At 44.6% G+C, this 25,284-nt stretch overlaps 1 protein-coding gene across 4 annotated transcripts in view; it reads right to left on the bottom strand.

Annotated features, from left to right (window-relative positions):
* Positions 1-19,017, bottom strand: part of kif16ba (kinesin family member 16Ba) — a 28,374-nt gene extending 9,357 nt beyond the window's left edge. Inside the window, exons 1-24 of one of the 4 annotated variants that reach the window (XM_075463267.1) lie at positions 18,637-19,017; positions 16,406-16,475; positions 16,215-16,328; positions 15,958-16,074; positions 14,894-14,991; positions 14,454-14,563; positions 14,214-14,356; positions 13,875-14,043; positions 9,749-9,880; positions 9,492-9,667; positions 8,593-8,658; positions 8,453-8,512; positions 8,263-8,382; positions 8,059-8,110; positions 7,478-7,615; positions 6,507-6,589; positions 6,334-6,422; positions 4,723-4,755; positions 4,384-4,437; positions 2,308-3,669; positions 2,036-2,194; positions 1,804-1,912; positions 260-307; positions 7-54 (exon numbers count right to left, since the gene is read on the bottom strand). In XM_075463267.1, coding sequence (XP_075319382.1) covers positions 7-54; positions 260-307; positions 1,804-1,912; positions 2,036-2,194; positions 2,308-3,669; positions 4,384-4,437; positions 4,723-4,755; positions 6,334-6,422; positions 6,507-6,589; positions 7,478-7,615; positions 8,059-8,110; positions 8,263-8,382; positions 8,453-8,512; positions 8,593-8,658; positions 9,492-9,667; positions 9,749-9,880; positions 13,875-14,043; positions 14,214-14,356; positions 14,454-14,563; positions 14,894-14,991; positions 15,958-16,074; positions 16,215-16,328; positions 16,406-16,475; positions 18,637-18,683 — 3,597 coding nt within the window. In that variant the 5' untranslated portion in view covers positions 18,684-19,017. The remainder of the gene's footprint in view (positions 1-6; positions 55-259; positions 308-1,803; positions 1,913-2,035; positions 2,195-2,307; positions 3,670-4,383; positions 4,438-4,722; positions 4,756-6,333; positions 6,423-6,506; positions 6,590-7,477; positions 7,616-8,058; positions 8,111-8,262; positions 8,383-8,452; positions 8,513-8,592; positions 8,659-9,491; positions 9,668-9,748; positions 9,881-13,874; positions 14,044-14,213; positions 14,357-14,453; positions 14,564-14,893; positions 14,992-15,957; positions 16,075-16,214; positions 16,329-16,405; positions 16,476-18,636) is intronic. The other 3 variants (XM_075463269.1, XM_075463268.1, XM_075463270.1) reach the window with 3 other exon arrangements.
* Positions 19,018-25,284: the final 6,267 nt, after the last annotated feature.

The following is a 25,284-nucleotide window of genomic DNA, read 5'->3' as shown; positions in this document are numbered from 1 at the left end:
ACTTACCTCATATTTAAGTCTCCTTGGATTCACGTTTTTCAGCTTTTCATCATCCTGAAAACAACAAAATTAAACATAAACAGAATATTCTAAAACTGCTACATACCGAGCAGCATTTTTAAATCAAACACTAAATTCTTCGATTATGAGGAAAAGGGGATAGATCAAATAAAACCCAGGTAGAACCCACTGAAACCAAGCATCATCGGAGGAGTCATGCAGATTAAGCAAAAGAAGGGCTGGAGAATCCTGGTCTTACCTCATCTGTTAACCTAACAGAGCTACAGTCGCTAACCTCCTCCTCCTCCTGCAGGGTTAAAGAGCTGAATATCAGTTCTACACAGAAACACTTATATGAATCTGACTTTAAATGACACAAACCAACCGACTACAAGAAGCTCAATTTACAAACTACAGGAAGAACCAGAATTTATTTTAAAAGACTGGACCACTTCAGAATGTTTTACAGTGGTTCATCCTAACTGCTCACAGCTTATTCAGGGATCAAGTTTGGCCTTGTTTGAGCCTCTGTTTTCCACAGAAGATGTTGGCCAATGAAAACCAAAGGAGCGAAAGGAGCCCTTAAATCTGCTCAATGGAGGAGCAAAGACAGCAGGGGAACTGGACCTTCATAAGGCCGTTTGTCATATGTTTTTATCTTCTTTGTAGGTCAAAGACTGATGTAAACCCAGAGTGTCTGATAAATGTTGAAGGGGGTAAAAGTGTTCCTACCTGCAGCAAACAGACTTTCTGAGTTACTCAGTTACTAACTGAGTACCAACCGTCTGCGACAGCGACGTGTTACTTTAGCGCCACACTCAACAACAAAACAGAACAAAACAAAACCCGCGAAAAGTAAGGAGAGAAGAAAAAAACACCACCAAGAAGCTAATATGGAGAGCGGGGAGGCCACCGTGTTCATGGTCTGCTTGATGGTTACTAACTGAGTAACTCGGCTAAATAAATCAAATAATCAGTCGTCAATAAAATACACCAGAAACTGTTCGAATTATTTACAAGTTTACTTCTCTGTGAAAACCCAACAGATAAAAGTTCTGATGTGGGCGGGTTTTATGAAGGTTCTGAACAAAGGACGTGTTCAGAACCTTCCTTTTTTTTTTATATATATATTTTTTGGGGCTTTTTATGCCTTTAATGAGAGGACAGTTGGAGAGAGACAGGAAGCAGGGGGCAGAGAGAGAGGGGGAAGACATGCATCAAAGGGCCGTCCGGTGCGGAACTTGAACCGGGGCCAGCTGCAGCAAGGACTGTAGCCTCTGTACATGGGGCGGCTGCTTAACCCACTACGCCACTGACCGCCCCGTTCAGAACCTTCCTAACTGAGTTAAATGAGCTGGAAGCATGTGAGCAGCAGCCTTAACCTTTCTTAACGATCTCCTTCAGGAAACACTGGACCGTCTAATAACTGCCCTTCCCCAGGGGAACTGTTTCAGTTTGCATTCTCACATGAGTCGGGACCTTGATAGAGACTGATGCGACGCAACCGTCTGCGACAGTGACGTGTTACTTTAGCGCCACATTCAACAACAAAACAGAACAAAACAAAACCCGCAAAAAGTAAGGAGAGAAGAAAAAAACAGATGACAACTGAATGTTCCTGTATGTCCGAATGCGGGAAAAACGGCCCTATTTGTGAAAAGTTTATAGGAACTGCAAAACTACAGTGGGAATGCCCCTAAAGTAATATACTATATCATCTCTGATATACGAGATAACCTTCCTGTAACAACATGATCAGATCCATCAGATGAAGCATCTAAGAGCTCAGAGTGTGAGTCTTACTCTGAGCGATTCACAGGACAGAGACAGATCCATGTTGCTTCCACCGCCGTTCAGAAGGTTCATCTTACGCAACCGCCGCTGGACTTCCTCTTCGATGTACGTATTGATCCTGATGACAAAGAAATAAAAATAACGAGAGTAACCAGCCTGTAGAACCAGCCTGTAGAACCAGCTGTAGAACCAGCCTGTAGAACCAGCTGTAGAACAGGCTGTGGAACCAGGCTGTGCGTACCTGTCATCCGACAGCGGCAGCAGGGTGTTCAGGCTCTGGATGTGGCTGACGGGGGAGCTGCTATGAGCCATCTTTTCGTCGGCACCGATCGAGTGGGTCCGGCTGTTTTCGTCAACCTCGCTGATCCGCTGTCGCAGCTTCTGGATCTCACGCTCAACTCTGCAAAGAACAATTATATTTAAAAAAAATAAATAAATTCGACTCAGAGCTCTGAACCTTCTTCGAACTCGGCTCATCTCTGACCGGATTCAGGTAACTCTGCAGGTTCTGACCTCTGCTGGTCCAGCTCAGCTCCCGTCCTCGTGGTCCTGAACACCGAGCTCTTCAGTCTCTGCTCCTCTGACTCTGGCTCCAGGGAGGCGCTGCGCCTCAGGGCAGAATGCCTCCTCTCCAGCCGAGCCACCGCCTGCTCCATCGCCTCCCTCTGCTGCTTCTCCTTGGACTCCAGGATCTCCTTCTCCTTCCTCCTCACCTTCTCCTCCTGCCGCGCCACGTTAGCCGTGAACTCGTAGGTCTCCTGGAGCTGCTGCAGCTGCTGAGCGCTGCTCCAGTGGAGGCTCAGCTTCTCCTCCTTGTCCTCCAGCTCCTTCTCCACCTGGTACAGCGTGTTGTCCAGCCCCAGCGGACCGCCACAGTTCCCGTTACTGCCACCGCCGCTGCGCTCCAGCATCTCCGCGGCTCTCTGCTTCTCCTCGGCCAGCGCTGGGAGGATGCTGTCGGCCAGGTTGGCGAGCTGTCGCTCTTTAAACTGCAGCCGGTGCTCCGCCTGTTTTACCAGCTGCTCCTCCTGGCAGACGGCGGTGGCGTCTTGCGCTCCCTTCTCCTGCGCCTCCTTCAGCTGCTGCTGGCGCTCCTTCAAGGTGTGGGTGAGGAGCAGCACCGTGTTACGCTCTGCGGCGACCTCCTTCTCCAGCCGCTCGCTCTGCTGTTGGAGCCCCTCCTCCAGCTGGCCCAGCTCCTTCACCTGAGCTTCTTTGAAGTCAGTGTATCGGGTCTGGGCAGAGCGCGACTCCTTGCTGGCGTCCTCCCTGTCCGTCCGCTCTGCAGCTTCTTTGGCTCGAAGGAGCGTTTCTCTGATCTCGGCCAGCGCTCGCCGCTCGTCCTCCAGACGACGGGCATCCTCGCGGGTCAGCAGGGCCGTGGCCGCCTCGTGTTTCTCCCTCAGCTGTTCCTCCAGCCTTCCCACCAGACTCAGCTGCTCCCGCTCCTGCTCCTCCAGTCGCCGCCGTTCCGTCTCCAGGCGAACGCTCTGCTCCTCGCGCTCCCTCTTCAGCCTCTCCAGCTCACGGTAGATCTCCGTCTGCTCTGCAGCCTCCTGCTGCCGCCGCTTCTCCTCGTCCTGCTCCTCCTCCTCTGCTTCACCCTCCTGCCGCTGTTTTCCACGCCCTCTGTGTTGGAGCTCCACCCCCTGGATCTCGGAGCGCCTCTCCTCCTCAAAGCGCTCCTTCTCAGCCAGGAAGTCTCGCAGGCGGCTCTCGATGTCCTGACTGCGGTGGTGTAGGCTCTCCTCCTGACGGAGGATACGCTGCTGCACCTCCTCAGACTCCTTGCGCTGACTCTCCACCTCCTGTTGGAGGCGCTCCAGCTCCGCCTTCTCGCTCTGCTGCTTCTCCTCCATCTCTTTGATCAGCCTCCTGCAGAAACAAAGCAAACATGCCGTTTGTTTCAGGGGGAAACAGTGAAAGCTCTGGAGGGATAAAGTCATGAATGAAACTTTCAGAAAAGCTCTGAGCTTTGGTGATCTTCCAGTTGTTGGAAACATTCCAGTTCAGGTCTAAAACTATTAAAAAGTCCAGAACTAACAGCTGATCTCGGAACAACTCGGGGTGCAGCTCGGTTCTCATCTTTTGATGTACATCACATCCTGAGCTCTGAGGTACACATCTCTTCTGGTTTGAGGGGTGCCCCAAGGCTCCATCCTGGACTCTTTTATTTGTGATATATGCCGTCTTCTTTGACCTGGTCACCTGTTTTTGTGGCTCCTTGTATCAGATTAAACCAAACTGTTGCCCCCACGACCTCAGCATGAATCATCAACACGATGAAGGAACGCCACCTTCCACAAAAGCTCTCCAAGACTGAACTATTGATCTTCCAGTCAACATGATTTCAACATAAAAAATCCAAATGTTGTGGCCTAAAATGGAAGCACCCACAGATGTGGACCTCAGGACCTGTTCTGCTTGGACTCCTTTAGACAGCTTTAGAGTTTCTGGCTGAACTGAAGTCAGTGTGATGTTCATCTCTCCAAATTTTCTTTGGAGCAAAGGGTAAAAGTTCTTTAGTTTAGAAGTTCTGAACAAAACTAAATCTCTGGATTTGTACACCGAACCATCCAGTTTGGTTACCTTTTCATCTCCAGTTTCTCCAGCTCTTCTCGCTGCTGCCTCTCAAACTCCAACCTGGCAACACAAACACCTCCATCAGCTTCTTTCATCATCACCCAGAAAGCAAAGAGGACAGTCATGTGACACCACAACAGATTCAGTCGGTGAAAGCAGCGAATGAAAAGAAAAAAAAACAAGCTTTAAATGAGATGAAATGCCAGGCAGGGACACGGCAAGCTGATGAGCCAAATAAAAACCAAGAACACACAGTGAGGGTTGAGGTGGAGACACGAGACGGGTCAACAAGCTACTCTGGGTCAAAACGGGACAGTTAGACAGTAAGTGGGCGGCTGAGTCTACCTGAGGAAGACGGGGCCCTTCTCAGTGAAGAGACTGTCAACAACAGGGTGGACACAGTTAATTCATTTACTCACATCATGTAGAGAGCACAGAAAACTGGGGTTGATCACTCTGTTCAGCAGATATACGAAGAAAGAACCCAAACAAGTCCTCAAACACTCATTGACACTCATCTCGACCTGGCAGATCCATAATCACAACAGTTTGTTTTCTTTCAGGGTTTTTTGAGAGGAAACCTTGATGATAAGGAGCTGGAACCAGATCAAAGCTTTGCCCTGCTGGTGGAAGTGGATTAGGGATGTCCTGATCAGGTTTTTTTGCCCCAGAGTCCGAGTCATTTGATTTTGAGTATCTGCCGATACTTCTACAGTACATTAAAGAAATGAAGAACGGCGAAGAAACAGATCCAGGATGTCCCTGATTTTTTTTATTTTATTCACTTATTTTATCATTTAACACTTATAAACAGAGCACTTCTGTGAGGAAGCTGGAACAACAAAATTAATCAAGTAATAAACAAATTTTTCACATGGTAGTTTAGTGCAACAATCTCTAATATAAAAACAAGCAGCAGCTTGAAATACCTGCAGGCCGATAAGCAAATAAAAGTTTCACAGTGTTATAAAGTAAGGCCAGTAATGTGCTTTAACTGCACTCCTAATACTCTCCTCTGGCTTCACAGAAGGAAATGTACGTTTTTCTTGATGAAAACCAACATCTCTACCTTGTCAGGTTTGAGCCTGTTCCTGTTCTCATCAAGGATGTTAGCGATGATCTCGCCACCTCTTGAAATCCCAAGTTTGCATATCTCACAGTTTGCAATTGCAACGTTTTTGTCGTCCACTTTAAAATACCTCCACACCGCAGACATTCGGCCCCCAGCTTCAAGCTGCTGCCGTGTTCTGCTTCGCTTTACGGCAGCAAAGTGACGTCATAACGCATGCGTTGTTTCTGTGTGGAGTTGAGACCATAGATATAAAAATTCGGGGAGTTATGATTATTGTAGTTCGGGATATACACCTTCCTCAGTCGAAATAAATGCATTGTGGAGGCATTGGAGACCCATCCAAGATGGCGGCCGCGCTGATACGTCAGCTCCAATAGGCAGCGTCAGTCTATGAGGCGTCTACGTATATTATGTCTATGGTTGAGACGCTCTGACTCTGTACCACCACATAACAGTAAATACTAAGCTGTTATTTTTTCCTATTTGTTTTGAAATATTATAGTTCTGATAAAAAAAAAAATAATGAGAATAAATATGCATATATAGATATATATCCGATTCCCTGATCGGGATGTAAAGTCCGATTTTGATCAAGTCTGAAGCCAAGTGATCGGATCGGGACATCCCTAAAGTGGATCAGGGTTCAAATGAAGAAATTTAGGATTCTGATGATCGGGGCCAGTTTTTATTCATTTACCAGTTTACAGCTTAAAGAAATAACGATGTATCGTGACTGTCTGGGTTTATCAGGCTGATGATCAGGTGACGCCATGACTGCAGTCTGAAAACTCAACCTGCTGAGGTTTGATGCAGAGGGAAGATGCACGAGAGGTCTGAGCCGATCGCCGCATGCAGCTGATGTTATTTCTGATTGGTTCACTCACCCCGGGTTGTAGAGCATCACAGTGGAGAGGTTTTCGCAGGACTGGGACAGATCCGTCATGGACAGGCTGAATGTGGAGAGCAGGCCGCTCTGAGGAGATAAGAGGAGGTTAAATCAGCAGGTTCAGACCCTCCACCTTCACAAGGTCCAGGTCTGACACAGATACCCTCTCACCTTTCGTTTCTCCCTCAGCTTGGCCGCTTCCTTCGGATGGTTGAACCGAAACATGTTGGTCCTCCCGAGCAGAATAACGGCACCTGCCAACAAAACAACAAACATGAGTATCTCTGGATCTGGTTCTCAGTGATGGTGAGTTGGAGTCAGAGATGGACAGACGGATCGGGGCTCCGTCAGCAGTAATGAGGGCGCTGCTCCGGTCCGTTGTGGTGAAGCCGGAAGGAGAAGCTTTCAGGTTACTGCTCCATCTTTGTTCCAACCCTCACCTGTGGGCACAGATCTGGGTAGAGACCCAAAGAATGAGGTCGTGGATACGAGCGGCTGAAATGAGTTTCCTTCAGAGGGGGGCGGGGCTCAGCCTTACAGATAGGGGAGGAGCTCCACCTTTATGAGGGAGCTTGGAGTAGAGCCACTGCTCCTCCACATAGAAAGGAGTCAGCTGAGGGGGTTCATCTGGTTAGGATGCCTCCTGGGAGGAGGCAGGAGGAGCTGGAGAGGGATGTCTGAGTTTACCTGCTGGACCTGCTGGTTCTGACCTGACCTCAGATAAGAGGAAGATGATGATGGATGGATGAAGTTTGTGAGATTTCCACAAGCTGCAGATTTCTCCTGGAAATAATTAGTTTGAAGCAGGTGACCGAAGCAGCTTCATCTAAAGTTTGTATTCAGGGTCAGATGTCAGGATGCGAAAATATCTGAATAGAAACTGATATCCATCTTAATTAATGTCATAAAGATCAACAAACACAGAGGTCGCCATACGTGGTACACCTCCGTCTGCAGGACTGTCATCGAGAAAAATCTGAGCTGTGCTGCGAGCGGCTGCTTCGTGTTACTGAACCCTGCTGCCACCATCAGGTGGGCCTCAGAATTACACCGCTGACCTGACATCTGAACGGTCCGAGGAGAAACCAGCAGAGTTTCACTGAAACAATTGAAGGTTGGTCAAACAGACATTTGTTGCTCACCTTGGTTGAGCGGCGATGGCTCCGTCGCCTGAACTCCGTTAACCGAACACTGAGCAGCACCGAGCGGCACCAGAGTCACCGTCCCGTTCTGGTTCTCAAACATACAGTGTTCACTCTCCAGGTCCAAACCGTGCAGAACTACAGGAGGAAAAAACATGTTTCAATCACCAGAAACAAGACTGCAGCACAGAAACTGTGCAGTCAGCTCAACCACGAGTTTCAATCAATCAGTCTCATAGATCAGAGTCCTGTGGATTTATTTATCATGAACAGAAACAGATTCAAAGATTAGAGCTTTATAAAAAATAAAAACTATTACTATAAATACTAAGGTGACCCTGAAGGTAAACTTCCCCCGTTGATTATTTCCATATTTTTTGTGATGTAAGCGTTGAGAATCGTCCTGTTTGTGTCAAACGTATCAGTGTGTGATTTATGGCGTTTATGACGTCCTTTTTGCCAACATGAAGCAAAAATAACCCAAACCCTTAAAACAGAGCATGAACAAAACATTTCTCCTTTCACTGAGATTAAACTCAGATTTGTGTCCCCTGAAATGAACTGAAAGCTGAAGGACTCACTGATGTCCTGCTCCGTGGACGCGTCCTCTCGGCCCACGTACGTCCGTCCCTCCTGAGGCGGAAACAAAACGACTCAACACAAACCTCGGTCTGTGGCCTGATTTAACCCTCATTATCAAACTGTATTTACAACAATTCACCCGTTGATTGGGCTCAGTTATCACTACGTGTGCTGTAACATTTGTCCACCAGGTGACCTCTGACCTTCAGGTGGTACAGGATGATGCCAGTGCTGAGCAGGTCGTCGTCGATGCCGATGAGGTGAGGCAGCTCCGAGTCCAACACGACACCGATGCCCTCTTTCCTCAGAGCGAGAGTCTCCTCCTGCAACATGCAAACATCTGAACGATCCGAATCCTGCCCACGTGTCTCGTAAACGTTTGTAGACACTCACCTTCAGGATGTTCTGAGTCTCGTTCCACTTGTTGGTCCACTCTTTAGTCAGCTCCAGAACCTGCAGACACAAGCCATTTAAACACCGGTGTCTTTAAACATCTGCCGTGTTTTTACCCGTCCATGAAGCCTGGAACTCACTCTGGCTTCGTTCTGGTGCAGCTTCTCCTCCATACTGAGGGCGGTGGGCGAGTCCAGCAGAGCGATCTGACACACACAGACAGGAAGGTCAGCAGCACACAGTTAAAAACCAGCCTGATGAGATATTTCTTCTCCTCGAGCAGGCAGAGACCTGGCTGCAGGAACAGCTCGAACAGCTCTCTGCTCAGCTTTAAAGGGATAGTTCGCCTCTTTTGACATGAAACTGCATGCTGTGTAAACTGTGCAGACCGAGCACTCCCCTGCTTCCGAGCAGTAAACACCGTAACAGGTGCAGCTGTCGGCAGGTGGCTGAACACATTGATATGAAGGGAGAGAAAAATAGCGCCAAGCGATGTGAGGTCTGACTTTTTTTGTTGAACGATTTTGTGATGCAAATGTATTACTCTTTTGAACGCATATTGTTTTGAGAAGCAAGACGCTTTATTTTTTAAGCCCCAGCAAACTAGCCGGACTACCTTCGTCAACGCCAAAACGAGGCTGGAACTCGGCTCACAGGACGCAGCAGGGGGTAAGTCAAATTTAATAAAGGATATTGCTAATATGGGATGTCATACAGCTTCATGTCAAAAGAGGCGAACTATCCCTTTAAGACTATCTGGGCAGACAGAGACTGCAGACAGAGCGGTAACAGGAAAGGAGGAGGATCACAGAGCTGGTTAACAACAGGTGCTGTAATCCTGGACATGTCACTGAGAAGGAGAACTGCTGGCTGTGAGTTTCTGTCCATATTGTCTACTGAGAGAGTTCACCTGAGTTACCTGCTGATGCTGTGTGTGACATCATCAGCTAAGATGTTGCTAAGCTACAGAAACAACAGCCCAACCCGCTGATGGAGACCTCTGAAGGTTTCTACCACACCTTCCTCTCTGCTACTTCACCTGGTTGCCCTGAACCAGCAGAGCTTTCAGCCGAGCGATTTCAGCCCGCAGTTCTCTGATCAGCCGGACGTTGGCGTCCTCGTTGATGGTGGGTTTGTTGATGATGTTCTTGGCTCGGTTGGCGTAGCGCAGCGTGCTGAGCGTCTCGCCGTAGTTCACGTCAGCGGGGGAGATGTCTGCAACATCAGAGGTGATGATGAAGAGATCCTAATAAATTAAATCTATAAAATGTGTGATGGCATGGTTTCTGTGCTCACTGGCGATCATGATGGTCTTGGAGTTTCCGCCCAGGCTGTCCTTCAGCAGCCACGTTAGCACAGAGTCTCTGTACGGCACGAACACCGACTTCTTCTTCAGGTTGGTGTTCACGCTGTCCTGCGTCATGTCAGCTGGACGGGAAGACACACAGTCAGCAGTTAAAACTGAGTCAGACACAACCTGCAGGATTAGCTCAGGAAAGTTTCCAAAATTGAAGCTGCATCTCTGACCCCACCTGCTGCTCCACCCTCAGTACAAACTTAAACATGTGGGAAAAGTGTGACCACCTGCAGTTACTGATAATTTTTACCTGCAATCTGAAGAGAAAAATGGGTCTGCTGACCCATCAGAAATCCCCCAATTCTACCCACTTTGTGCATCTTCATCTCCTCTACTTGGACCTCAGGGACAGTTTTAGCTTCTCCTCATTGGCTCCCTGTTATATTCAGAATAGAATTTAAGATTCTTCTCCTCACATATAAAGCTCTTAATGACCGTGCTCCATCATATCTTAAAGATCTCACAGTTGGATATTTTCCCAACAGAGCACTTTGCTCTCAGACTGCAGGTTTACTTGAGGTTCCCAGAGTTTCTAAAAGTAGAATGGGAGGCAGAGCCTTCAGTTATCAGGCCCCTCTCTATGGAACCAGCTGCCAGTTTGGCTTCAGGAAGCAGACACCCTCTCTACCTTTAAGACCAGGCTTAAAACTTTGCTTTCTGATAGAGCTTATAGGTAGGGATGGCCTCACCATTGTGAGGCGTATCTCAGCTGCTCACCTGTCCTGTTTAATGTGTAACGATCTCTGTCACATGAACATTACAGCTGTTCATTATAACTTGCATATTTACTCTGACTTCAGTTTACAATGTTGGCTGATGTGTCACACCCTCTTTAATCCTCTCTGATCCACCCGAGTATCCTCCTTATAGCTTCTCCTGCAGCATCCTCTCTAAACCAGGTGACTTCAGGAACCGAAACATGTTTTCAAAACAAAGAGGACGAAAAAAAACAACAACTAGATTTTTCTGAGAATATTTCCCATCATGCACCTGGTGGAACTTCTTAACAACAACAAAGTCGACCGATAAGTAGCTTTTAGCCACAACTGCATTTTTAAGTGCAGATAAACATCGTAGAAACATTCATGCTGTTTCCTTTGTTCGGTCCAACTGAACCGGACAGCAGCTTTAGAGGTATCTTTAGAACCTGATTTGTATTTAGACGGCTTCTGCCCAGTTGATCTCTCTGAACTAACAACAGCAATAGTCTCTTCTAAACCATCAACTTGTATTTTAGACCAAAATCCCAACCAGACTGTTCAAGGAGGTTTTCCCATTAATTGACACTTCCATATTGGATTTGATCAATCTGTCTTTGTTGACAGGATATGTGCCTCAGCCTTTTAAGGTTGCTGTAATTAAACCTTTACTTAAAAAACCTACTCTTGATTCAGAAGTGTTAGCTAATTATAGACCTATATCTAATCTCCCTTTTATGTCTAAAGTTCTTGAAAAAATAGTTGCAGCTCAATTTTGTGATCATTTCCACAAAAATAATCTGTTTGAAGAGTTTCAGTCAGGATTCAGAGTGCATCATAGCACAGAAACTGCACTGCTGAAAGTTACCAATGATCTCCTCTTAGCCTCTGATAGCGGACTTGTGTCTGTGCTTGTCCTGTTGGATCTCAGTGCTGCATTTGATACGGTCGATCACAGTATCTTATTACAGAGACTTGAACATGTTATTGGGATTAAAGGAACTGCATTAGGCTGGTTTAAGTCATATTTATCTGATAGATTTCAGTTTGTTCTTGTAAATGAAGAATCTTCCTCACACACCAGAGTAAGTCATGGAGTTCCCCAGGGTTCTGTGCTTGGACCGATTCTTTTCACTTTATACATGCTTCCATTAGGTAACATTATTAGACAGCATGGCATAAATTTCCATTGCTATGCTGATGATACTCAGCTGTACTTATCTATAAAACCAGATGAACCCAATAGGTTGGTCAGACTACAAGCATGTCTTAAAGACATAAAGACCTGGATGACTCAGAACTCTTTGCTTCTAAATTCAGACAAACTGAAGTTATTGTCAGTCAGGACAACATTTTGTTATGATTTGGCGCACTTTAAATAAAACTAAATGTAATTTAATTAAAGATTGCCGACAACTTTGTAATCTCTTGAAAAAGGACCAACAAAATACAGCAGTAGATGCTTTTTTATGGGGAGGTAAAAGACCTCGTTTAAATCGAATTAAAATGTGTGCTGCAAAGGAGGACGGAGGTCTTAACCTGCCAAGAGTGGACTGGTACCACTATGCCTTTTCTCTTAATCAGATGGCCAAAATATATACTGCAGAGGACCAAGCTCCGGGTTGGGTCTTGATTGAAAAAGAACTTACTGAGCCAATCCCATTACAGGCTTTTATTTCACAAACTGAGGGAGAAATTCCATATAGAAACCCACTGTTGTTGTTTGCAAGGGAAACCTGGCAAGCATCACATCGTATTATTAGACTAAACCCTTTTTTTACTAGAAGGTCATCCCTTTGGCATAACAAACTATTGAAAGTTGGAAAAAAAACTATCTATTGGAAGTCCTGGATTGAAGCAGGGATTAGCTATATTGGGGATGTTTTTGAGGGGGACAATTTTATGTCTTTTACACAAATTGCAACTAAATACAGAATCCCAAAACGAGACTTTTGGAAATATCTGCAATTAAGAAGCTGTATAATGTCTGCACAACGAAAACTCCCCTTGTTACCTCAAACTGAGTTACAAAAACTAGTCCAGAGCAACCAGGGGACTAGGGGTGGGGCATCTAGATATTACAGTTTTATGAGACAATCCCACCCACCAAAACTTGAGGGTCTCAAGAGAGCATGGGATGAGGATCTACGGGGTGAGATAACTATGGAGAAGTTGAAGGAAATAACCGGATCCTGGTATAAGACATCTAGAGAAATACAGACCCGCTTAATTACATATAAAATCATACATAGGCTTTATTGGACTCCTTGTAAGATGGCGAGACTAAAGCTCTGTGAATCTGACTTGTGCTGGAGATGTGAGAGGAGTAAGGGAACACTTTTACACATTTTGTATGAGTGTGAAATGACACAAAACCTTTGGGAAAATGCAATATTTTTCATTAACAAAGTGTTCAAGACAAATTTATCTCAGAGCCCCGCCCTATGTATTTTGGGCATAATAACAGAGGGAATAGACTTATCATTCCAGCAAACTTTATGGTGTAGATTGGCCCTTACTACAGGGTGCAGGGTTGTTTTAAGACATTGGAAAACCAAAAATATCATACCATTTAAAGAGTGGTTAGGAGAAATGAACAAAATAGCGAGCTACGAGCAACTGATTTTCAGGCTGAACAATAAGGAGGAGATATTCATGAAACTATGGGGTCCCTTCATAAGGGTGGTGCGAGATGGTTGATTGGTGGGGAAATGTTGATGAATCTTTATGTGGATGGCGAGATGTGTCCTAACTGTGACAAAAGTCTAATTTGTTGTTGGACGTGAGTGAGGGAGCCAGGTGAGATGCTGGAGATGTTAACCCTGTGTATGTAGATGTATGTAATTATTTTTATGTTTGGATTAGTTTAGTTTATGTAAGCATTTTTTAGCGAGTAATGTTTTGTGTGTGGGTTTTTCTTTTTCTGTTTTTTTTTTTTTTTTTTTTTTCTCATGCTATGTTGTTTTATTCTTGTCATTGTTCATATATGTTGTTCCTTTTGTCGTACTGTTGAAAAGCAATAAAAAAGTGAATTACAAAAAAAAAAAGAAAAAGGACCAACAACAGCACCAACACAACCAAGAGAAGCCAACAGCTCAGATTGTTCTACTTATCTAAGAGACCGCCCCCAAGTGGCAGCAAAACGCTACAACATGCACCAACATCGACCCTCCAAAGAGGAATCTTTGGGCCTGAAGGTGAGCTGGCATCGAGGAATACACACCAGCTGTGTTTCCATCCAAGCAAATCTGAACTAAAATCTTTATAAAAAGTAGTAAAAACACCTCAAGAAAGTCAAAAAGCTTTGAAATATGAAGCTTTTCTAATTTTGCTGTTTGCATCAACATTTCCTGACTGTGTTTCTGACCTAAAGCAGAGATGACGTTTCCCAGCGTCACCAAAGACTTGTTGATGTTTCCTCCCTCCTTCAGCCGGACGCCGGTGGCTCCGGTGGCGTCGGCACGTTCACTGCCTGCCAGATCGACCAGATGGATCTTACTGACCGTTTCACTCGGCATCTTTGCATCAAATTTGGCCTGACGGGAAAGATTCACACAGCTCATTTTTATCAGTTTACCTTTAAGTCAAAAGCATTGAATCTTCACGTCTGAGGAGCCGGAAACAACAAACGTTTGTTTTATCTGAACTTTACAACTTTACAGACTTCTCCTGTTAGAGGAATAATTTAACTTAAAGTCTGGAGAACCTGCGTGAAGTTGATGGTGAAGATGGCGTGCGAGCGGCTGCTGACGTCGTTCATGCCCGTGCTGGCGGTGGTGCGGTTGATGTTCCCCGCCTCCATCAGCTCCTCCACGTCGCTGTAGTTCTGCACCAGGTGTTTGGACAGATCTGAGCAGCCACAGCGTCAGCATGAGAAGTTTGATCAGAAACGTTCAGCTGAAATGACCTCAAACAGGAAGTAGTTTCTACGCCCTGGTGGTCTTACCTTCCACGTAGGGTCCATCTTTGGGATGCTCCCTGACTCTCAGGTTGTAGGTCTGCGTGGATTTCCTCCTCAGAAGGTCTCTCACCCTCTCGTTGTAGATCTCAAGATAGCTGAAGACAAACGATCAAATCAAACAGGATCTGCAGGATGATTTAATCATCTGAACCAAAGCTTTAGTCTTTTATCTCAAGCTGCACCAACTTCAGTTTGTGTTAACGTTGATATTTACCATCATATTTATTATTTATTTAGCCATTTATATGTTTTATTTCAAAATAATAACCTGTAAAACTTTATTTATATGAAAATAAGAAAACCAGAAAAAGTTGAAGCTCCTTCTCAGTCACCAAAAACAAAGTGTGACTCATCGATACGAACGACCATCCTCCATGAACGATGAACTGATGTGTGAACGACACAGGAAACACCTGGAAACTCACCTGACTTCTGTTCGAAACGAGGCTTCGTCCCACCGCGTGGCCTCGTGGATGCGACTGAACAAACCTTCGCAGAACCTCGGGATCAGACCAGCGTCTCCCTGAAACAGACGTCACACCGACCGTCAGGAACACTCACGTCTGACATCCAGGGTAGGAAACTCATCATCATCCTTTATTTCCATCTCTTCCTTCCTACATTCCACTTCTTCCCTCATCCCCTCTTTCCTTTACTCTTCCATCCCATCATCTGTTCTTCCTCCTCTTTCTCTTCCTTCCTTACTGTTGGTCACACGATTGATCAGCGTCTGATAGTCTGAATTTAATCAACCAATCAGACGTCTGATTTCATCACTTGTAGCAAACTGCTGCTCTTCAGATCCCTCAATAACAAATACTGAACGTATTGATTGAACGGCAGTGATCAATACCTCACTGAGACGCACCGCAGCCTCTGACACTACCAAAACTTTTGGATGTAACTGTTAATCGTTTTGAAGGAAAAGGTTTTTCCCTCCAGCTCCATCCAGAAAGCCAGATACCACCTCCCCTTCAGAGCACTTCAGATGTTCTCCAGCTGAACACGAAGACAGAGATAATAAAGGGAGGGATCTCTCATGGATCTGTGAGGGAACTCTGGGGGAACTCTGAGGTTTTTCTTTAATGGACACAAGTCCTTAAACTTTAAGACTTTTCAAGGTTAAGAACAGAAGAGGCAGAAGGCCGTCGTGTTTTGGAACCTGCTCAGTAAAGAGGCTGAACTTAAATGTGGAGACACCCCCCCCCGTACAGCTAAATGAGCCAACATCTGCCTTCCTTCCACACAGGACCATGTTTTTATTCGGTTTATGGAGATCCGACTCCTCTGGAACATGAGTACTGTGTTAAACTCAGAAAACACCAAGAAAGTAATTAGTAACAGTTAGAGACTCCTGGTCAGCGTTTAGCAGCTTTAATCAGAGGTCGGAGGAATTCAGCCGAACGCTCAGAGATGTCATCACCGACAGATCAATCATCCTGTCACGCTGTTTATCTTCAGCCTTTGTGGTTGAGAGCGTCTGTCTTACCGGAGTTCCCATCATGGTGTACGACTTCCCCGAGCCGGTCTGACCGTAGGCGAAGACACAGGCGTTGTAGCCCTCAAACGCCGCCTTCAGGACGTCGGAGCCCAAATCTCTGAAAACCTGAAGAAGAACAAGAAGATGAAGCTTCAGCTTCTCAATCCAATCATCCACAGCTCTCAGAGAGAAACGTCCGAAACATGATGAAATAACAAGAGAATTAAAAACCCAGCAGACAGCAGAAAGACGTGAGGTCTGTTCACCTTTTCCTGAGAGATGAAGGCGGCGCTCTTACAGTCGGACGAGTCGTAGGAGAAGTCGTACGTGAAGGTTTTGGTTCGGTCCCTCGTGGAATCTCCTGCGACACCATCTGCGATCTTAAAGCACAAAACACATCACCAGGGGTAGAAAACACAGCTGGTATCAGAGACTGCTCTGAAAGATGAGGAAGTACCTTCAGGTTGGTGATGGAGGTTTTGGTTCCGTCCATCTTGATGATGCATTTTGCAGTCAGGTCCTTTTCCCTGGAAGAGATCAATAAAGGTGAGTTTGACAGTCCTGTCAGGATAAATGTGCTGCAGCTGATTCACCTCAGTCACCTGTGAAGCTTCACTCTCTAACACGCTCAGTTGACCAAACCTGAACATCAGGACAGAAACAACGAGCTCCTCAACAAAGCTGTGGTGGATAAATTAGCAGGAATCACCTGCTTTTTATCGTTTTTCACTGCAGTTTGAAGACTAGGTTTTTTCTTCCCTTTAACAGATTAACTCCGGCCTCACTGCTCTGAATCTGCCAGCCTGAAATAGATCAATATTTGATCTTTATTGACTGCTGATCAGTGTGTGTCCTGCACCTGCACTTTCAGCTCATTGCTGAACGATCACTTCAGGGTCCTCACAGCAGTCGTAAATTCAGAGCGAACACAACGAACTGAACTTTGAGCGTTTCTTCTGAGAGAGTTTGTGAAGCTCTTTGTTTGTCCGACAAACCGGGCTGATATCTGAACCTGAACGGCAGGTTTACTCGATTCAGCGAACGCCTCCAACGTTATGCAACACTGCTGCGTTCACTTCAAGGGCCTGTTGGAAAAAAGAGGACCGAGAGGCCGACGGCCACAAACTGTGTCACGGGTCACTGGGTCAAGTTTGTTTCAGCGGTTTTTATCCAGAACTGAACTTGAACCAAACGCGTTCTCTTCAGAACATCTGATCCTTATTTTACTTCAATAGAAAAATCAAACTTTCCCTTTAATTTAAAGTTAGTTTTACTTCTTTAAGCACGAGTGTATCTCAGCTGATGAACTTTAACCCTCGTGTTAATTATAATTCACATTTTTAACTCCCTGTACATTAAATGTGTGAAATGATCCTTTAAAAAGTAGTTATTCACAGAATAAACAACACAAACATCCACATTTAAAAGGACTTTCCTCCTAAATTAAAATGATCATGTTTTTTTGCTGCTTTCAAACCATTTTAAACAACAGACACTGATCAATAATCACAGCTGGGAACTGATAAGCTGATCAATCAATGAGTGACTGTCACTTTCTGGAAGAATCAGCAGATCTCTAACTGACAGATCTGACGATCTGAGCAGGTTTACAAAAACGAAAGAGGAATTAAAAAATAATCAGTAACTAAAGTAATTTAACACAGAGCATGAAAAAGCTCTCAGCTGGGAGTCATGTGACTTTTATTTTTTAACGCTGGTGGAAAGATGAGAGCCAGAAGAAGCTCCACAGGGATCCTGGATCTGGATGGACTTATTCTCAGCTTTAAATCAGGGAAACAGCTGCTCAGACTTTTATTTAAATAAGAAAAGGTGCATCCTCACTGCAAATTTATCAGGTTCTGATGTTCTGAGTCTTTATGGATTCATATTCCACTATTTTCTATTAAATAAAGTATCTGAAAGTGATGTCCTTAAGTAAGAGGAATAAAATCCAGCAAAGACCTGACACAGGAGCTGAGAGATGCATCTGAACCTTCAGCTGATCCATCTGCTGTCGGCCCAAGATTATCAGAAATGGGCTCCATGGAAGGGTGGCTGTCAAGAAGCCGTTCTTAAGGAAGGGAAACGGGGAGAAAAGGCTGAGCTGTGCCAAATGACACAAGAAGTGGGCTGAAAATCAGTGGCAACAGGTCTGATGGAGGGATGAATCCTCCCCAGAGCCCGGACCTCAACATTATTAAAGCAGTGTGGGATCATCCTGACAGAGAACGGAACAAAAGGCAGCCGACATCCAAAGAAGAGCTTTGGGATGTCCTTCAAGAAGCCTGGAGAACTTTTCCTGAAGACTCCTTAAAGAAAGGACAGAAAGCTCGTCTGAGAGGGTTCAGGCTGTGTTGGAGAATAAAGGAGCTCAGACCAGATATTCAATTTAAAGCTGCTTAAAACTGAACAAACTCTGTTTCTGCCTCAGATTCTGGGTTTATATTCATGTTGAAACATGTTTCGATAAATCATTGAACCGTTTCCTGTTTTCATGGAAATATACAAAGAAATGAGGGTCAGATCAAGGAGAAAATCTCCCAGCTTCATCTGCTCAGCCTCCACAGCAGCACAGTGAACGCATCATCACTGCGGCTAACAGTCACCTGAGTTCCGGATAGCAGCACCAAATAAACCAAAACCAAACCAAAACTCACTAAAACATCCGTGTTACTGTCAATAACTCACCGCCTGTTCATGGGCCGGACCCGCACAGCCACCCGAACCGACGCCATGGCACATCCCGCTGCTCTCGGCTCCAGTCCGGTTCGATCGGTTAGCCTCTGACAGCCGCTCCGCTTTATAACAGCTAATTAGCTCCCAAGCTAACAGCGGGATGAAGAGGGCAAAAGTCGGAAAGATAACCGGAGGACTGCGAACCAAGGAAGCAACCTACACTGATAGCGGGGGAGCAGAGGGGTTCACTGGCGTGGATAACCGTTATCAGGGCCCGGTGACACCGTGTCGCTGTCCCGGCATGAACCGGCTCACCTCCATGGTTCCTGTTCGGTAGCTGCTGAGCTCATTAGCCTTTTAGCTGGAGTGGGAATAGAGCAAGAAGAAGAAGAAGAAGAGGCATCAGCTGCTAAAAACATTACAGGGTATGGAATCCCAGAGGAGACCAAACAGTCCAAACGAGAAAAAATAATGTGCAGAAAATTTAAAGGAATATCAGTATTTAAGACTTTTAAGTAACTCAGTTTATCATCATTTCATGGGAAAATGTAAAAACAGGGAAAACCAATTTAATATTTTTACAAAATTTGTAAATACATTTTCTTTGGGGGCTGGAAGTGACAAATATGACCCCCAAAACATAAAAAACATGGAATAACCACTCAACAGATGTTTATTCAGATGTTTTATTTAGTGAAAAAATATATAAAAAAATATAAATTATTAAGAGATATGAGACAGATGCATTGTATTCAACAGCAGGAAAGTATGGTCTTGTTAAAAAAAATAGATAAAAATAAAATTTTTGTAATCAAGCAGAGCAAAAAAACCTGACTTGTTGGACTCTTTTCTCTTTCAATCAATCAGAAGGAGGTTTGGTGAAGCTGAGCTCATTTTTCAGGATGATGATGCATTTCTCCACAAAGCAAAGAGGGTTGGGAATCACCTTGTTGCTGCAGAAATCCTATTTTCTGTCTGTCAAGCTGTGTTATCTTTGCTGTTTTTCATAGATGCAACTAAAGAAATGGGAACAAATGATGTGTCTCTGTGACAGGCTGCTGGTAACAAAGTGCCTAAAGATCCAATTTAAAATGGCTTCTTTGCTAAGTTGTCTGTTATGTGTGGACACAACACTGGTTCATCCCTTGAGTTAGGGGCCTTTTTTCTGCCCGAATGATTCATAGCTCAGAGTTAAGTGGCTTAACAAAGAAAAAACACATTCCTCTGAAGATGCTCAGGTACAAGGACTGGACTGAAGATGAGGCAAAAAGCAGAAAATGTCCAAAGAAAAACTCTGAAAGAGCTTCAGGAAGCTGGAGAACTGTTGATCAGGACTCTGGGTCGGCACTCTGATCGGGACTCTGATCGGGGCTCTGGGTCGGGTCTGGATCAGGAGTTTTGTAAAAGAACTGGATATTGTTAACCTGAATATTAAAAACAGTTATGTCATGATTCCATAAAAACAAAACATTTACATGTTGAACACAGATATATGAACAATGGACAATGATGATGATACAATTAAAGTAAGATTTGACCATTTTCCTCTGAATGTGGATAATTAAAGTAGTTTTTGCTGTTTATGTACAAACACTGAAGCATTTCTACCATTTTTATAGTTGTTTTTCTTATGCTCCAGACTTTGGACTGATCAAAGATCACAGAGCAGCTTCAATCAATCAGATCAATAAGGTAGAGCCAGAGATGAAACCACTCAGTAGGAGAACAAAAACATCCTTTCCACCAACAAAAGCCTTCGGTTGCTGCTTTTTCTGAAGTAACTGATCTTCAGGAGCTGCTTTTAAACCCACAGCTGCACTCAAAGTAATCAATGATCTCGAAAGCAACAAAGAAAAATCTTCAGTTTTAGTTCCGATAGATCTGACGCCAGCCTTCAACACTGTTCTAAGAGCTCCACGACTCAGTAGGTTTAAGAGGTCAGGGGCCGGATTCACAAAACTATTCTTAAGATAAATCTTAGGAAGATTCTTTAGAAAAAAACTAGGAAGTTCCTAAGATTTATCTTAAGTGAAATTCCTCAATATTTTCGTAAGAACAATGGCATTTCTTAGGAACTTCGTATTTTTATGACTTAAGAACTTCTTAGAATGTTGGGAAAAGCCATAACATCTCCATCTAGAAATTGGTAGAGACAACAAGGTCAGTAATCAATTAATGTGTAGGCCTCTACATAGTCATTAAAAGTCAGTCAGTGTGTACATTATAGTCATTAATAAATAATCCACACTATACGACTGTAGCGTAATGAAATGACTGTGATCCAAATGTCATGAAATGACTGATTAAATTATCAACTGAAATAGGCCTTGGCCTCATGATCTATGGTCAACATATCTCAGTGCTGTGGGCTACATTCAATAGCCTATATACTAAACACAGTGCTAAGGCCCATTGTAAATAATAGCTAACTGTAAGTTGGAGCCTAATGTATATAACCTACCCAATATAATTAATAAAACATACACAAAAAAATTGGTAACAAACTTACATAACATAAGTTTAAACAAAGGTTCTCTCTTTTTTGTAGAAATGTGTTCAAATAAATAATATTAGAGGCTTGCCTTTTTTCTGTTGCTGTGTTAAGATGTGGTGAAGGGTTGTCTTAAAGTTAAAGGGGAACTCCGGGGCATTTGAAGCGTGTTTCCATTGCTAGAGGTTGTCAAATACTGATACTAGGACACAGAGAGGTCCAGATCTGTGCTCCCTGTGTGGAGATCGCTCTGTCCGCACAGCATGTCATGCGAGGCTAATACGTGGTGGCTAAGGGGCAAGCGCTAACCCTTCCACGTAAAACAACAACTTGCACACTGCAGAAACGTCACACCACTTTATAACCCATCCGACAATAAAGTCACAAGCCTTGCCATCGAAACCATATGCATGGTTCTCACATTACTGGCATGGGGACGTTACAAAACAACTTTATAAACAGCATGTCACTCACCGGCTGGTTGTAGGCTCGCGCATGTGAAAGCCCAAAAGAGTCGACGGAGAATAATCCCATATACAAAACAATTATATTCTCTAGAAAAACTGCGTTCAAGTATTTAAAACATTACAACAATATTACTGGGCATGTATTGTTGTAATGTTTTAAATACTTGAACGCAGTTTTTCTAGAGAATATAATTGTTTTGTATATGGGATTATCCTCCATCGACTCTTCTGGGCTTTCACATGCGCGAGCCTACAACCAGCCGGTGAGTGACATGCTGTTTATAAAGTTGTTTTGTAACGTCCCCATGCCAGTAATGTAAGAACCATGCATATGGTTTCGATGGCAAGGCTTGTGACTTTATTGTCGGATGGTTTATAAAGTGGTGTGACGTTTCTGCAGTGTGTAAGTTGTTGTTTTACGTGGAAGGGTTAGCGCTTGCCCCTTAGCCACCACGTATTAGCCTCGCATGACATGCTGTGCGGACAGAGCGATCTCCACACAGGGAGCACAGATCTGGACCTCTCTGTGTCCTAGTATCAGTATTTGACAACCTCTAGCAATGGAAACACGCTTCAATTGCCCCGGAGTTCCCCTTTAAGAGGAAAACTAAGAAGAATCTTAAGAACTAAGCTTTCAAGAATATCAATTATTCTTAACATCGTTCTTAAGACAAAAGATAACATGAAAGTTAAGAAAAAACTTAAGAATTTTATTTGTGAATATGGAATGTTCTTAGCTTTTTTCTTATGACAAAAGTTAAGATAAAAGTACCAGTTAAGAACTTTTTTTTTCTTAAGAATGCTTTGTGAATCCGGCCCCAGGATCTTAACTGTACCCCAAAGTAACAGGTTTCGGGGCAGTCGGTGGCGTAGTGGGTTAAGCAGCCACCCCATGTACAGAGGCTGCAGTCCTCGCTGCAGCTGGCCCCGGTTCAACTCCCGCACCAAGAGACCCTGTGCTGTGTGTCTTTCCCCTCTCTCTGCCCCCTGCTTCCTGTCTCTTTCAGACTGGCCTAGCATTAAAGGCACAAAAAAAAAAAGTGATGGGTTTCCATGTTTCCTTAGGTGGTTTTAAATCAACAAAGAAAAGGTCTCTATGGAGTTCCACAAGGTCCACTGCTCTTTAACTTTTTCATGCTCCGACCTTCATGATGAATGGTTCCAGAATACACAGAATGAGGTGTTAATATTCTTGTGCAAACACATACTCTAAGTTGACATTAGGTGAATGGCAGATGGTGGACTTGAAGTAGAAATGAAGGCTCGTGACACAAACAATCGACTTGAAGGGTGTTGAGTGTACGAGGCAGTTGAGGAGGAGGCTTTTTGAGGAATTGTTGCTGGAGGTTGGTGGACTTGAGGGAGAAGGAATTTGCGGGTACGCATCATCAGTAGTGTACCTCTGGGTCATGGGGTGTTTCGGCCTTAACACTATACACCCTCTCCAGAGGCGGCCAGCTGCAGGGTGATCAGTCCTGAGCTTGCGTCCCAAGCCCAATTAGCCTGAAAGTCAACTTGTTGGCAGACATCTCAGGGAACTATGCATGGCAGGGGCGTCCAGTTCCCTGAGTCAGGCCTAGGCTGGCTGACCGCATACCTCCTGCTGCACTACTTGGGGGCCCAACTGGGGTCGTTCCTCTTCAGCCAAAGCCACTGGCTGCTCCTTTCGGCTGCCTCTGATGCGTCTTTGACGGCTGTGCGCAGGCTCTGGCCCCTAAGTCCCATGTCCCTCAGAAGTTTTGTGGCAGATTTTCCCACAAAGCCTCTGCACCCAACCTCCACTGGGCGGACTTCAGTATTCCAGCCTTGATGTCGAGCTTCTGCGGCCAACTCGGAATACCGGAGGTGTTTCCGCTCGTATGCCTCCTCTATGGAGTCCTCCCAGGGTACAGTGAGCTCGACCATGTATACCTTCTTTAGGGAGGGCGACCAGAGCACTAGATCAGGCCTCAAGGTGGTAGTGGCGATCTCTGATGGGAAAACCAGCTGTTTGCCAACATCTGCCAGCATCTTCCAGTCGAGTGCTGGGCACAGCTGGCTCCTCTCTGATGGTTTAGAGTTACCCTTCACGGACAAAGGCAGTTTCCCATGAGGTTTTAGATGTTGGCAGCGGTAGGGAATTGATGCTGGATCGTTTTCCCTCCAGTGTGGAAGCAAGGCTCTTCAAAACTTGGTTGTGGCGCCAAGTGTACCGTCCCTGGGTGAGGCTGGTTTTTCACCCTGTAAGTATGTGTCGGAGGGAGGCTGGCTTGGCGCACAGGACGCACGTAGGGTCTTCACCAAACCACTGATGGAGATTAGTTGGAGATGGAAGGACATCGTAGGTGGCTCTGATAGTGAAACCATATGAAGAACCATAATATATCACAGGTGGACATTTTTGTTTCCTCTGATGCAATCTGTTGGTTTCCTTAGCTAGGAAATTGTTTTTGAATTGGCTCTATATGAATGTATTGGATTATTTTGAAAATGATTATGATTACAATGAATTGAACTCCAATTGGCTTGAATTTGACTATACTATTTAAGTGCCTGGAGATGACGTTTGTTATAATTTGACGCTATATAAATAAACTGAATTGAATTGAATTGATGATCTCAGCTCCCTCAGTACGCTGATTAACTGATAAAACTGGAAGTTTCAGCTGACAAAGATACGCCAAAAAAGAATGTCCTCACAGTGGATGTAAAGTTCAGTTTGATGAGCCTCAGCTCAATATGAGACTAAATAATTTGCATTTATGTGTTTTATATAAAAATATCTTAAAGATTGATATAAATTAATTTATTGGTCAAAATTTGGGTTTGTTACACAAAATATGAAATATTTTTATATCTAAACTGATCCAAACCAAACTTTAAACCCTTTTAAAGCATCTCTTTAGAGAAGAAATAAACTCCATCCTCCTTTTCTCAAAGAAGTAAGGGTTTTCTTGAGGGATAAAGGCTTTTATGAAATTAGGGTATTTCGTCACAAGGTTGTTGAGGGATGTGAACTTTTGTAACATGATAAGAACTTTTCTCAGATGTTGAGAACTTCTCCAAAAAGACCTGGGGCCTCATGTACAAAGGATGCGTACGCACAAAATAGTGGTGTACGCACCTTTTCACGTCAACGATCAGATGTATCAAAAACGAAAAGACCGTGGAAATGTGCGGTGCCTCACGGCAGCTTCAGGGCTGGCGTACGCACTTTTCTGCAGCTGTTGATTCTTTGGCGACACCTAAGGTGATGTTGGGAAACTGTTATAATAAATAAATGTGAAAACAATTAGTCCTCAGACAGTGATGTGCACATTTGAGATAGATGAACAATTAATACTGATAAACAATTAATACACCCATGTGTCTCCATTTACACGAGTGGATATAAAAGCAGCGCAAAGTGGTGCAATGCATACCATTAAAAACAATGGCTGCTTTAGCAGTATTAGATGACTTTGCAAATGGTGCAATTCGAAGAGAGCGTGTGTTCACTACAACAGAGAGGATTAGCTGGCATATGATGGCGACTGACTCATTAGCCGTTTTGAGGGAAATCCTCCTAGAACTGTGCGCAGAGCTGCGGCCGGCGTTGGAGCGCAACACAGCGAGGAGCCACGCGCTGCCTGTGCTCACAGATGATGTGCACACCTATAGTAACCGGGGCATTCCAGAGGCAGCTGGCCAACCGATTGGGACTGTGCCAGTCTACCCTGAGCC

Source organism: Odontesthes bonariensis, chromosome 4, assembly GCF_027942865.1.
Source record: "Odontesthes bonariensis isolate fOdoBon6 chromosome 4, fOdoBon6.hap1, whole genome shotgun sequence".
Taxonomy (NCBI): Eukaryota; Metazoa; Chordata; class Actinopteri; order Atheriniformes; family Atherinopsidae; genus Odontesthes; species Odontesthes bonariensis.
The sequence above is the reverse complement of the archived record's forward strand: the minus strand, read 5'-3'. Positions and strand labels throughout refer to the sequence as shown.